This window comes from Gadus macrocephalus, chromosome 14 (assembly GCF_031168955.1).
Source record: "Gadus macrocephalus chromosome 14, ASM3116895v1".
NCBI classification, from domain to species: Eukaryota; Metazoa; Chordata; class Actinopteri; order Gadiformes; family Gadidae; genus Gadus; species Gadus macrocephalus.
This window is the reverse complement of record NC_082395.1, coordinates 4,428,881-4,441,380: the sequence shown is the minus strand read 5'-3', so window position 1 is coordinate 4,441,380 and position 12,500 is coordinate 4,428,881. Positions and strand designations below refer to the sequence as shown.

The following is a 12,500-nucleotide window of genomic DNA, read 5'->3' as shown; positions in this document are numbered from 1 at the left end:
GCAAAGGAAAAAACAATCAGTGCATATAATTTCACCAGAATGCAGGAAACTACGTTTGAACTCGAAATGTCGACGCCGTTGCTATGATGAACGAAGAAGGTTGCAATCTACATGTGGCCTGGAGGTTGCATAACTGCAAGCAGCAGCAAGAGTCACTGGATTGTGAAACTTAGAAGAGAGAGATGGCATTCTTCTTGAACAAACGGATGTTCCCTTATCTTCGTGTGATGTGGATATGGTGGCATATAATTACAAATGTGCAAATCCTTAAAGTACTATCTTTGTCAGCAGTTCAGTCTCATTTTCAATACGCATAGGTCAAAGGCCTATATATGATTATTTATTATAGTAATTCAGTGCAATTCGCTACATTCAAAAACAGTGTCCCTTTGTGCTTTCATAGGTTTTCCATTGTAATATTTTCCGATGACTTGTATTAATTTCATTACGTTGTAGTTATTCGCTTGTGTTAAACTCACATCAATATGATACGATATGCGATCATGATGTGGATATAAAATGCATCGTAACCCTGGGGTTGGTGTCATAACATGTGGCCTGAGAGGCCCTTGGAGCCTGTGACTGAGGTTAAGGGCTGTACAAACACCATCGCCCGGCCGCTGATCTGTGGTTCTTCTCCCTGCAGAGACTTCAGACCCCGTTACACATCGCTGCAGAAGATGGCCGCCAGGACCTGGTGGAAATGATGCTCATAGCCGGAGTCAAACTCAACCTGACGGACAAGGTAAGGCTCAACGTGAACCACGACCCGTGGATAAAGCTGCTGTCTGTGCTTCATGACTTGTCATTCTTTTAAAATAAGGCTGTGTGTTCATTCTAAAGAACAGTGTTCACTAAGGAGGGCTACTGTAGATATTCTCGTAAGTGAGACAATATTAGCTCATAGCGAATAATCATATACCGCAAATACCGTGAAATACATTTGTTATCTAAATGAACTCGAGCGACTTCACACAACACAGGAGGGAAGATTATCCTCTTCTCTTCCTGATTGTACTGGGGGTACCTAAAGTAACGTAAGGCGTATGTTGTATGTATGATGACCCCCCCCCAGCAGGGTAAAACGTGTCTGGAGGTTGCGGCGAGGGGCGGCCACGTCATCCTCGTCGACATGATCATCAAAGCTGACCGGTTCTACAAGTGGGAAAAAGTACATTTTGTGGAGTGGTTCTGCATGTTTTTAAGTACCTTGTTAAAGTAAAGGATGTAATATGTTCAAACTAATAGATAGATTGATGGCATTATACGTTAAGATCCATCAACATAAAAAATATATATAACTACAGTTATATATGACAATACACATTCACAGGAACATAAAGACCATTTTATTCATACAAATGACTTAATGAAATGTAATATGTCTTTACAAGTAATCACATAATATGTTTCACATGATACTTTAGTCTACTTTGATGATTTCCTTTATATTTATTTTTCCAAAAGATGATATAACCGGATTATTTGGTCCATTATCCCACCTACTTCCAACCCACCTCTGCCTGCCCCACCAGGAGAGCGCGTCCAGGGGCCAGCCCCCGTGGGTGGGCCGACCGCTGACCTTCAGGCAGGATCACCAGCTGGAGACCCAGCACCTGCGGTCCGTCCTGTGGAGCCTGGCCACCAAGCACCTCTGCCGGGGCGAGTGGAAGCTCCTGGGCCAGCACTGGGGCTTCACCAGCGACCACGAGCGTGCGATAGAGCAACAGTGGACAGGTGAGCACACTTTCTTGCATCAGCTGACCATTAGTGCTCGGTATATTTGCACATAATGTTAATATAATAATTTGTTATAACAAGGACAAAAGAATAAATACAATATACAACTGTACAGGATATTGAGAAATACTATAAACATAAACTATGGGGAGGGATGATCATTGTTTGTAGTTTCACTCCAAACCATGAGCGAACGGTATGATATAATGTGGAGAAGAATGCTTGTTGTTCTCTGGAATGGGCTCCTATGATTTGGTTCAATGGTAAAGGAGGTGGAACGCCGGTGTTTGGCTAGTGTTTGGTTAGTATTAGCGCACTGGACTGGCACCACAGTCCCGACATTCATTGCAAAACTATTGACTTAGAAATCCAATAATTAACCCTGGGGCGTAACTAAGGAAACCAAATAGAAGCTTGTTAATCCTAAGAGCAAATGGACCGCAGGCTTCAACCGCCTGGGCCCTGTTTGTTTTCACCGATATTTAAAAAGGTAACGGCAGGTGGACCACTGCTATAGCTTAGCCACGAATCCAGAATGGGTTACAAAGAAGAACACAGTCCCATGAAGAACACAGCCTCACGAAGAACACAACCTGGTGAAGACCACAGCTCATGAAGACCTCATGAAGAGCTTTGAATCTAGACAGGGCCAGCATCAAATCCAGACCATAAACAGCCTTAACTCAAGGACCTTTCCAAGTACATTTCACGAAAATGGCCCCATTCCTCAAACTTCAGCGTTTTAACGTGCGTTTGCATGTTATCTCTACTTCAAGGTTCCAAGAGCTTCAAGGAGCACGGTCATCGGATGCTGCTGATCTGGCTGCATGGGGCAGTGCAGGCCGGAGACAACCCAGTGAAAGGCCTGTACGAGGGGCTGGTGGAGATCTCACGCACAGATCTGGCAGGTGAGCTCTTCAAAACACCTCCACTGAGACTCCTGCCACCCATAGGTTTGGGTGTGATGATTGTAGAAACACTTGATTTGGGTTTTAAGGATTAGAATAATTCAAGCTTTCATGATTGCCTTTTCATAATTTCAAATGATGGTGTGGAATGTTGTGGAATGTTTGCCTATGAGCCCTTTGAGACTGTAAATATAAGGTTTACTTAAATTGACTTAGTTTTGTGGCGTGGGCATGTGAATCACTTTTGTTATTGTGATTAAGTAAGTAAGTAAGTAAGTTTTATTTATAGAGCACATTTACACACAGCATACACTGACCAAAGTGCTGTACAATAAGATAAAAATAATAATGATAATTAAAAATAACAATAATAATAATAAGTAAAAATATAATTAAGGGGTAACTGTATTGAAAGTAAACATTCCCCCCCCCCCCTCTCATAATCTTGCAGAAAGCATCCGCCAAAAGGCGAACGATGACATCATCCATCCCAGAATATGTTGCTTAATGTGAAGCATCACGGCACAAAGTAAGATCAAGGAACACGGTATCCTCCTCTGAAGAACTCCTCCCCACCTGCTGGTCTACTGTTGTTTAATGTTCAACCAACGCATGCATTTTGCAGTGCTCTTGCATTGCATGTATCGGGTGTGTTCAATACCACAGAAGGAGTGCTGTGGTGAGATAGAACAATGGTTTCGATGTGACTGAAGCCACTGCACTGCACCACTGCTGCACCCCAAATTGAGACGTCCTTCCCAGAAATGCAATACAAGGTCTTGAGGAAAATCCCTCGGATGTAAAACTGCGGTTAGGTCAAGCCTTGCTGATGAAGACTGCTGTACCGATTTAATGTTATTATGGCACCTCTTAGCACTAAGGGGATAAATGCTGTCATATTTTAACTGTTATTAATGTAACTTTCTTTCTACAATGTCACGTAAATCCAATAAATGATGTATTAATATACTTGTCGAGTTGGGAACTGTTTTCCTAACAAAGACATCAAAATCGTTTTTTTTCGTACTTTAATCTACAATAGGGCTTGTACATCAGAAAGCATCATGGGACCAACTGTTGGCGATACTCAACGATATTGAGAGGACTCAAGAGAGTTGTGGTTCTGTAGAATCCGAAATAAACAAATATTCAGTAACCTAGGATAATGAAAAACGTATTGCCACATTTTACAATTAGAATATCTGTGGCTGTCTCAAACACAACGGTGTCTTCCCACAATGGCATATCATTTCACGAATAATGAACCAAACAAAGAGCAAAGAACCATTACTATAATTACCAACATTCCCCTACACTCCCAAAACTGCGGAAGACGTTGCAATCTGACATTACAATGTACAAGCCCTACACATTTTCTTAGTTTGAGCACAGCCATCAACATGATTTGACCATTCCTATTTTGTTTATCCTCACACATTGGTCCTTTGATTTTCAGGCTCTAATTAATGAATCATATTTAAAAGAATATCTACATTCGACTAGTTTTCCGTATTTATTATTTTATTTACAAAATAGAGTAAGGGTAGAAAGTAGTTTGAAATGTTCCGTAGTAAAAGTACTAATTCCCCCCAAGATAGAATGTCACAGTGTTTTAAAACGTAGACCTACTCAGTCACTCATACTTTAAATGACTGCACAACACATCGGACACACCAAGTATTCAATGCATTTACTCCAAATTAGAGGGATGACAATGTGGTTCAACTCTAGCGAATACCTATCCAATGCTTGTTTCAGTATAACCCGCACACACATTTTTCTCACATTCTACTAGTTAACTGTTGGCAGTGGTAACCCAAAAATTAAAAGTGCAAGGTCATCATGACTCGTCCAAATAATTTCACATAAGGCAAAAAACTCATGACATGGAATCATACAGCAATCATAAGACGAAGCCGCCTCAGAGCTTTCTCGGTATATACAATAGGCGATTATCAAAATACTGTCGTTTTTTTGTGGTACAAATATAATCAATTAAATCTGTATATTGATTATTCAGCCTCGGAAGAAAGAAAACTGCGATGCTAAAGGAAGTCTGTTCAAAACAAGGTGCTGGAGAAGGAAGCATGAAGCAATCAGCAAGCTCAAGGGTGATAAGCTTCAGCTTCCTTTCAATGATTTCTCCATACGCACACACACACACCGATACACACACACCGACACACACACTGGTGGGTGCCAGCAGAACAAGGTAGTCTCTCATTGGCTGTCGGCCAGGTCTCTGTCCTCCGTCAGCTGAGTCTTCTGCACCTCGAGCTCCTCGGCGCTGACCATGGAGGGGTTGATGGCAGCGTACCTCGTTCCATGGAACTGGCGCAAGTGGATCTGTAAAAAGGTAAACACGGCCGCATAACAGAACCGGGTTAAAGGGGCGGACTAGCTGAGGAGTTAGGGTGTGGTGACCCCAGCTGAATGGTTCTGGGTTAGAACTAGGGATCGACCGATACCGATATTTTAGGGCCGATACCGATACCGATATTTTTTGAGGTAGAACAAGTAAAATAAATTTAAAAAAAATCGGCGAAAATCAGCCGCGTATCGGCCGATACCGATACACGTAAAAAACGCGAATATCGGCCGACCGATATATCGGTCGATCCCTAGTTAGAACCCCCATAAAACCAGTCCCTGGGGAAAGAAAGGCCTTCTATAGTTCTCTTGGTCAGTGGTTCCCAACCGTTGACCTTAGGTCAGGAGGCACTTAATGCCCATCAAAACCTTTCGCGGAAAAACCTCATATGTGAAAGGGTTAAAATAGGTAAACACACATGCTGTGGCTGACCAATGGGTTGCAGCGCTTGATGCTGCTTGACCTCCTGGTTCGTTATTTAGCAAACGCAAACAAGCATCATTCTTAAACATAACAAAACGTAATGAAAAACGTATTGAATGCACAAAGCGAAAATTATGATTTATTTTCAATGATAAATACTATCTTTCTATTAATGTAAATTTAAATTTCAGGAATCAAAATCAAGCCTACCACTTGCAGTTCACTCAATGACTACAGGTGACAATGCTCTAAATGACCTTAGTAAATAGTAATTTTAAATAACCCTAAACCAGGACAAGTTTCACGCTTACTTAATAACCAGTGTATTTTCAACCCAAGACATTGAAAGTCACTCCCAGTCACAACGAGTGGAGAAGTGCTTACCTGGATGTACAGGTTGACCTCCGCACTCCGGCAGAGGTAAGGGAAGTTCCCGCCTGTTTTGAGATGAGCTCGTCTGGCGTTGGGGTACAGTTTATACATCTCCTCCTTGGCCTCCAGAGAGAGGGCACTGTGATCAAACACCTGCGCATCAAAACAAAGATCAGAACGTTAGTTTGAACAGCATTGTGGAGTGTGCATGTTCAAATGGCTCGCTGAAAAACATGGTTTGTGAAGCTCACATCAATGATGGTCACCACCACGTCCTTTATCTTGTGTGGTTCCACGTAGGAGTTCTGACAGTTGAGCGTGAGCCGGGAGGCTAGGTCACTTTGGTTCAGACTCTCCAGCTAACCAGGTGGGAGGAGGAGAGAAGATACCAGAATATAATCCAGAGCGAATATATATCGCTCAGCTAAAAAGAGGTAGGATCCCCGACCACAGGCTACACAAATAGTAATGCTACCTTCCAAGATCTAGACAAGTCTTCTAATTTACTTTGTAGCTTGCCATTAATACATGTATTATAGTCTACAACAAAAATCAATAAGACTTAAAACAACTGTACGATCACACACAGAGTAAATTAGTCTGAGGTTTCCCAATTTTGAACAATCGATGATGTTCAACTAAACATTAAATGTAGGTATGTGTAAGTGCTCAGACAAAATGGTTTCGAGATGCCTTGAAGCGTTAGATTTCTATTGATATGTTCACAAAAAGGAAGTCCCACGCATCCCTTTCTAAGGGCTTACCCGGTCAACCATGAAGTCGATCGCGTCCGCCATTTTGGGGTCGACAGGTCCTTTGGCAAAGTTCCCCAAAACAATCTTCTTAAGCATAAAGGCTGGCATCAACCAAAAGCTGCGGAGTAAAGCATAATTTAATAATAGGGCCGACACTGCAGAGGAGAAACGACGGTAGAAACACAAGATACATGGAGATAAATCACCTGTTTGCCGCCCAGGTCTGGTTAAAAATGGAGGTGTCGCTGAAGGAGTTGCACAGTATTAGAGAGTGCACCCGTGGGGACTTGTACGTACACTCTGCGAACTTCTGGGCCAGGAACCCCCCCAACGAAGCCCCACACAAATGAACCTTGAAACCGAAAAATAAAAACCAACAAATGTAAAAATGTATTGCATAGACCTTTTGGAAACAAGGTGTAAAGAGTTAACTTACTATACGGTAATAACTTGTAAGATTAAGAAAGCATTAATTTTCCTAAAAAGGCAGTTGAACAGTGCATTTAAAAGCCATTTCACATCGCAGACCAATACAACTTTCTATGGTTTCATGAAAGCCATAGAACATGACAGATTTGGTATGTGATTACATAACAAGCAAGCTCGAACCATGTACTAGGGTTTCTGTTGCGCCAAGTTACATCACATGCCTGTGGTGACTTCGGGCTATTGGGGAAGTCTATGAAGCGAACATGATTCGCATCAAACCAAACGCCCGTAATTCAACTATAGCCCAAGTGCTGAATCAAATGCATTGGATGTATCCATGTATCCATGGAAGCCAACAGTCCAACCTGGTACACCAAACGGGTTTCTGTCCAAAACAGACTCCATTTACCTTATCCAACTGCAAGTGATCAAGAAGCTTCCGGAATCCATCGCAGAACTCCAAGAGATCCCAGTATACAGGATACTGCAACTAAGGACACACACACACACACACACACACACACACACACACACACACACACACACACACACACACACACACACACACACACACACACACACACACACACACACACACACACACACACACACACACACACACATTTGTCTTGCAGAAAAGCCCTGAGGCAGTAAAGTGCTACATTTGTTATTCTTCACGTTGCGGTGTCCAGAGGGCTTCCTAGATGTGATTAGAAGTTGGACGTGATGGATGATGATGCGGTGGAGGAATAAGGCTCTCACCGAGATGACTCTGTAGCCCCAGCCGGTCAGAGCCAGGACCTGCTGGAAGAACACCTCTGCAGTGCCACTGACCGGGGGCAGGAAGATGATGGGGCACCGGATGCTCTTGGGCCCGGCATCGTACAGCGACCACACCTTGCTGTCGTCGTCGTCGACTATTATCTGGAAGACAAAAGCAACCGTGTTCAGAAAGTCGGACATTTCATGCGTTTGTTTTTATCTTCTCTTATTTGACTTGATGCTGCAGCACCTCCATTTCCATATTGGGTTACAGAATATTACATTTTAATACATTTGAATTTAGGTTTGCTCCCTTTACAGATGAAAATTAGCTTTTTTGCTAACTCTGGCACATTTACATTTTGAGTGCAAACCAAATAGTCAATTGACGTGCATTGCCCCTTTTAAATAAACAAATAAATAAATATTTACACACAAAGATGGCCATAAAAAAGTTAATCATTGCAATAGCAGACGCTGGGTGAGGTTTTCATCAGTTGCAACCACCTGTGTTGAGGCTTTAAATAAATAGCAAAATAAAAAAGCAGAAGTGGACAATGGTCATTCAAATAGTTAAAAAAGGGATATAGTAACAGCATACCGTGTGATAATTAAATCAATATTACTGAAAGGGGAACGGTAGCTTATTAGATACAATGTGAGGAAGCAAAACAGGTGAAGTCTATCGTAGCCACCGCACAATTTCGGTCTGTTCACTGTTTAAATTGTGGATAATGGTTAACTAAAGGGCTTCAAGACGACCTACTGTTATTAATTTGTGGATCATGTGTAGAAGCTGCATATAGAGTTAATATCGGATCCTCCTGTACAGAGCTTTCGCTGCATATAGAGTTAATGTAGGATAAAATACCGTAAACTACAATACTGAGCTTGACATGGATCCCGTGATGAGGCTTCACAGGGCACGGAGGATCGCTTCATACCAGAGACAGATTAGGGCCTTATTTCAACACATACTCACTCTTTTCAATGGCACTGTACTCCTGAACCAGTTGTAGTCGGGAGACACTTTTATCTCCTCCATTCCTGCAACAGATCAGTGAGAAGGCATTATGTTTAAAGCCCTGTCAACCGTGGCTCTTGGTTTACTGCATCTGAGTCACCTTTGTTTTATATTTGACATTCAAACTTGTCCATCATATGGAGCGGAGTTCATTACAGGCGCCCGTAACAACATGTGATTGTATTTAGATAACCAGTCACATGTCACCTCTAGATGACTCGATCCACTAGTTTTAGGTAGTCAGGTTGGTTAATTAAACAATGGTTTTATTGTTAGGTGGTTAGGTTGGTTAAGATAATACAACTAGTTTAGGTGTAGTTGGATGAGGTTGCACTCGACCACTCGTGACTTGGCTGATGTGTGCGCAGAGAATCGCAGCTGAGGATTCGTACTCACAACCCTAGCATGAAGCCAAACGGCGGATAGTACCTTTCTCGTTGTGGATGTCATTCGACGTATCTCGTACTTTTATCCATTAACGTGCGGCATCGCTCTTGTTCTCCAGGCTCAGGTCATATGACAGATCGTTGACTTCCGCATAGGAGAACAACATGCGGTATGTGCGCATGCGTATTTCTTTTGATTTGCGTGTGTGTTGCGGATTGTTTGCGCATATCGTGTATGTTTTGATTATGTAAATCCTTTTATTTACACCCATTATGTTTGCATTACACAAATGTGTTAAGGAATGGAGGTACGTGTTATATTTATATTCAAAATAACGTCAATGACCAAATGTAACAGTAATATTTCACAAAGGAAAAACTGAGGGAAATATCGATTTTTATTAAAAAAAAAAAAAGAGGAAGTATAATTGATGCCCATTGTCCATTGGAAAGACGTTTTTACAATCGACTAATTAAAGAAAATTATAACATTTTGATTCATTCTGTACATGGCCATTGGAGCTGCTGTATCTCCTCTCGACAGGAGGGGGAAGTAGACGCTCCTTTTGTGTAATTTCAACCACAAATAACCCGTGAAGAAGAGTCACAGCAACATGGCTTCCAGTTTCAAAGTGATTGTAAACGATTGTTTCTTTTTATTTTATGCATTTCTTCCTCACATACTCCACACGTGTGAGTTATAAACCACAGGATGTTAAGGGAGACATAAACACTCGTTGTAAACCTTCATACAGTTCAGTATGTTTCGACCCAGACGTGCTTTATACCAGCGGAGGTAGGAGACCGCAAAGGGAACTGCATACACACCTCATAGGCCGGCTGCTCTAACATGTCGGGCAACCATTCAAACCCACCCTGGTCCTGGTCGTCCCAGGACCCACCACCCAACGATGTCAATGCGGGTTCCTTCTGGTCAGGCCATCCGGGACCGCCTAATCATCCAGGATATGGCGGCTATCCTTATGGATTCCCACCCAATGTGCCTCCGCCTCCCGCACCCAGGATGGAGGGGTATGGAGCCTATGGCGATCAGGGCTATGGATTCAATCCCTCGCTTCCACCACCGCCATTCAACTGTCCACCCAGCCAGTATCCGCCTTCACTCACCTCTGGCCAGGGAGCTCTCAGGGAACCCAGTGGTCCGTTTAATCCAATGGTTGGTGACAGACACGACAACCCGGGGCCTTCAAATAGTCAAATGTACGGTCATCACCCAACAACGAACCTTAACCCCAGGCAAGGTAATCAGCACGCTTATTCAACGTTTGGAGATTCTGAACCACCGGGTTTTACATATCAGCATCAACAACAGGAATATAGGGATCTGTCAGAAATACACAGTGCACCTGTTCGTAGCTACCAGAGCTTAGCTGCAGCTCAGAGCAAGGAACCCGTACAAGCGCTCAGTAGAACACCTCTGGATGAGAGTGTCATTCAGAGGAGACAAGATGAGCAGTGGATCCGGCAGTTCTTACAGAGAAGAAGGAAGGCTGCCAAAAAGACCCCAGAGTCCGAGCAGACTGCCTCCAAGCCGTCCCCCTTGCGGTTTCGAGAAGACCTCTACGGCGCTCTGCAGCTTGTGTCAAAGCTTTCACTCGCCTGCAACACGCTGAAGCAAAACCTGGAGGACGACAGCGGTTGGGCGGATGTTTACCTGCAGGCGCAAGACACGAAGAAGGAGCTCCAAGAGACACTGGAATCCCTGAAGGGCGGTGACCACCTAGAGGGGCTGAAAAGCAAACTTTTACAGATCAGTAAGAGAAGAGCCCGGTTGAGGAGGCGAAAGCAGGTGAAGAGGGAAGAGCTGGCACAGGACCGGTTTGCGGATAAGGAAGCGGCCATCGACAAATGGAGGATGAAACGGATTCAGGCAGTGGAGGAGAAAAAGAAGGTGAGTTTGAGTTCTATGTGGACAGGAGAGTGTAGTCAGTTGCTAAGGGGCTCGACTCCTAAACGCATAATTTCTGGATGCGTTCCTCCATGTCCACAGCCTAACCATGCCCCTACCTGCTCTGTATCTTAATCAATGTTGGTCACTTTGGATTGAAGTGTCTGCTAATTGACTTCATCGTACCAAGCAGCCGTAGGCATGTCTAGTCTGTACTGCACTGCAATTGGTTCATCATTTATTTTTATTAGAGCCTGACCGATAAAGGATTTTTAAGGCCGATACCTATACAAGTATTTGGTGATTTAAAAATCCGATATTCCGATATATCGGCCGATATATTTAAAAAAGAAATTCCTGAAACGCGTAAGAAATCATAAATAGATTTCCCTGACATTGGTTATTTGTAGTTATTTATGAGTCCTCACTAAAATAATAAGGTAATGCAGTTTAAAAGTAAACTTTATTTTATTGTTTTATTGTCACAACAGAAAAGTTTAAATCAAAGTCCTTTGAACAATACATAATCAAAAAGAAAAGAAAAATCGATATATTTTTTTAAATATGAATTAATCGGCCGATACCGATAGTTTGGAAAATGCCTAATATCGGCCCGCCCATGTATCGGTCAGGGTCTAATTTTTATTATATAAAACTATTTGTCCATTCTGCTTGCGTGGCACAAATTCAAACCTATTCAGTCTTTTTTCCTTCGTGTTCCACCAGGAGCGAGAGTTGAAGCTCGCAGCGGACTCTGTTCTGTGTGAGGTGAGGCGGAAGCAGGCGGACGTGAAGAGGATGCAGGACATCCTTCGCTCCCTGGAGAAGCTGAGGAAGCTGAGGAAGGAGGCAGCATCCAGGAAGGGTAAGAAGCCCTCCAACCCTGCAGTAGGGGTTACCCCAACACAAAGGTGTAGGGGCTACCCCAACCCTAAGGTCTAGGGTTTATGGTCTGACTCCTAGCCGAAAAAAAATATATAAGACCATATATTACTGCCCTCTTGGTGCATATTAAAATAACGTACCATATGTCGTTACGAAAGGCAAGCTGCAACCTGTGCAACTCTATTACTCAACTGAATTAAATGCACAGATCAAAAACGGGAACCACAGTTAAGGAAGTTCAAAAATAGTGATTCATCCTGGAATTCAAATTCCAGGATGAAATTGTGTAATTCAAATTACACAATTTGATGCATATTTTTTTTTTTAATTCAAATAGAATGACCCGTGATGTTCAAACACTAAACACAAATAGCAGCGATCCGGTAAAGTCAACGTTTCCCTAAACCTGACCTCATTGCACTTCCTCCTCTCCCCCAACGCCAGGCATCTCCCCGGACGCAGACTCGGAGCAGGGGTTCGGCGGCCGGCTGGAGCGGCTGCGGGCGCTGGTCCGCACGCGGACGGCGGTGTACGGG

The 12,500-nt window shown here is 43.1% G+C and overlaps 3 protein-coding genes across 4 annotated transcripts in view; 2 read left to right on the top strand and 1 right to left on the bottom strand.

Moving 5' to 3' along the window:
* The window catches only part of ankdd1a (ankyrin repeat and death domain containing 1A), an 8,853-nt gene extending 5,236 nt beyond the window's left edge, over window positions 1–3,617 (top strand). Inside the window, exons 11-15 of one of the 2 annotated variants that reach the window (XM_060071710.1) lie at window positions 647–745; window positions 1,079–1,171; window positions 1,536–1,737; window positions 2,517–2,648; window positions 3,100–3,617. In XM_060071710.1, coding sequence (XP_059927693.1) covers window positions 647–745; window positions 1,079–1,171; window positions 1,536–1,737; window positions 2,517–2,648; window positions 3,100–3,161 — 588 coding nt within the window. In that variant the 3' untranslated portion in view covers window positions 3,162–3,617. Of the gene's footprint in view, window positions 1–646; window positions 746–1,075; window positions 1,172–1,535; window positions 1,738–2,516; window positions 2,649–3,099 lie in introns of both variants that reach the window. The other variant, XM_060071709.1, reaches the window with a different exon arrangement.
* A 702-nt stretch (window positions 3,618–4,319) lies between these two features.
* On the bottom strand, window positions 4,320–9,378 carry spg21 (SPG21 abhydrolase domain containing, maspardin). The gene is made up of 9 exons (XM_060071712.1): window positions 9,214–9,378; window positions 8,743–8,807; window positions 7,761–7,922; window positions 7,408–7,488; window positions 6,776–6,921; window positions 6,579–6,687; window positions 6,066–6,173; window positions 5,827–5,967; window positions 4,320–4,994 (listed from the first exon to the last, which is right to left on the bottom strand). Exons 2-9 carry the CDS (start codon window positions 8,803–8,805, stop codon window positions 4,869–4,871), a joined length of 936 nt encoding a protein of 311 aa, XP_059927695.1. The 5' UTR covers window positions 8,806–8,807; window positions 9,214–9,378; the 3' UTR covers window positions 4,320–4,868.
* Window positions 9,379–9,504: 126 nt separating this feature from the next.
* pdcd7 (programmed cell death 7) overlaps window positions 9,505–12,500 on the top strand; it is a 4,624-nt gene continuing 1,628 nt past the window's right edge. The window contains exons 1-3 of the mRNA XM_060071711.1: window positions 9,505–11,082; window positions 11,806–11,944; window positions 12,409–12,500. The exon at window positions 12,409–12,500 is cut by the window's right edge and continues 139 nt beyond it. Coding sequence (XP_059927694.1) covers window positions 10,021–11,082; window positions 11,806–11,944; window positions 12,409–12,500 — 1,293 coding nt within the window. The 5' untranslated portion in view covers window positions 9,505–10,020. The remainder of the gene's footprint in view (window positions 11,083–11,805; window positions 11,945–12,408) is intronic.

Excerpts from the sequence above, each read along its gene's own strand:
- spg21 (XM_060071712.1), bottom strand. The coding sequence starts at position 8,805 with ATGGAGGAGATAAAAGTGTCTCCCGACTACAACTGGTTCAGGAGTACA. Across the intron at positions 6,688-6,775 it reads CAGACCTGGGCGGCAAACAG|CTTTTGGTTGATGCCAGCCT; the intron begins GTGATTTATCTC and ends TTTACTCCGCAG. Across the intron at positions 5,968-6,065 it reads TGGTGGTGACCATCATTGAT|GTGTTTGATCACAGTGCCCT; the intron begins GTGAGCTTCACA and ends TTTGATGCGCAG.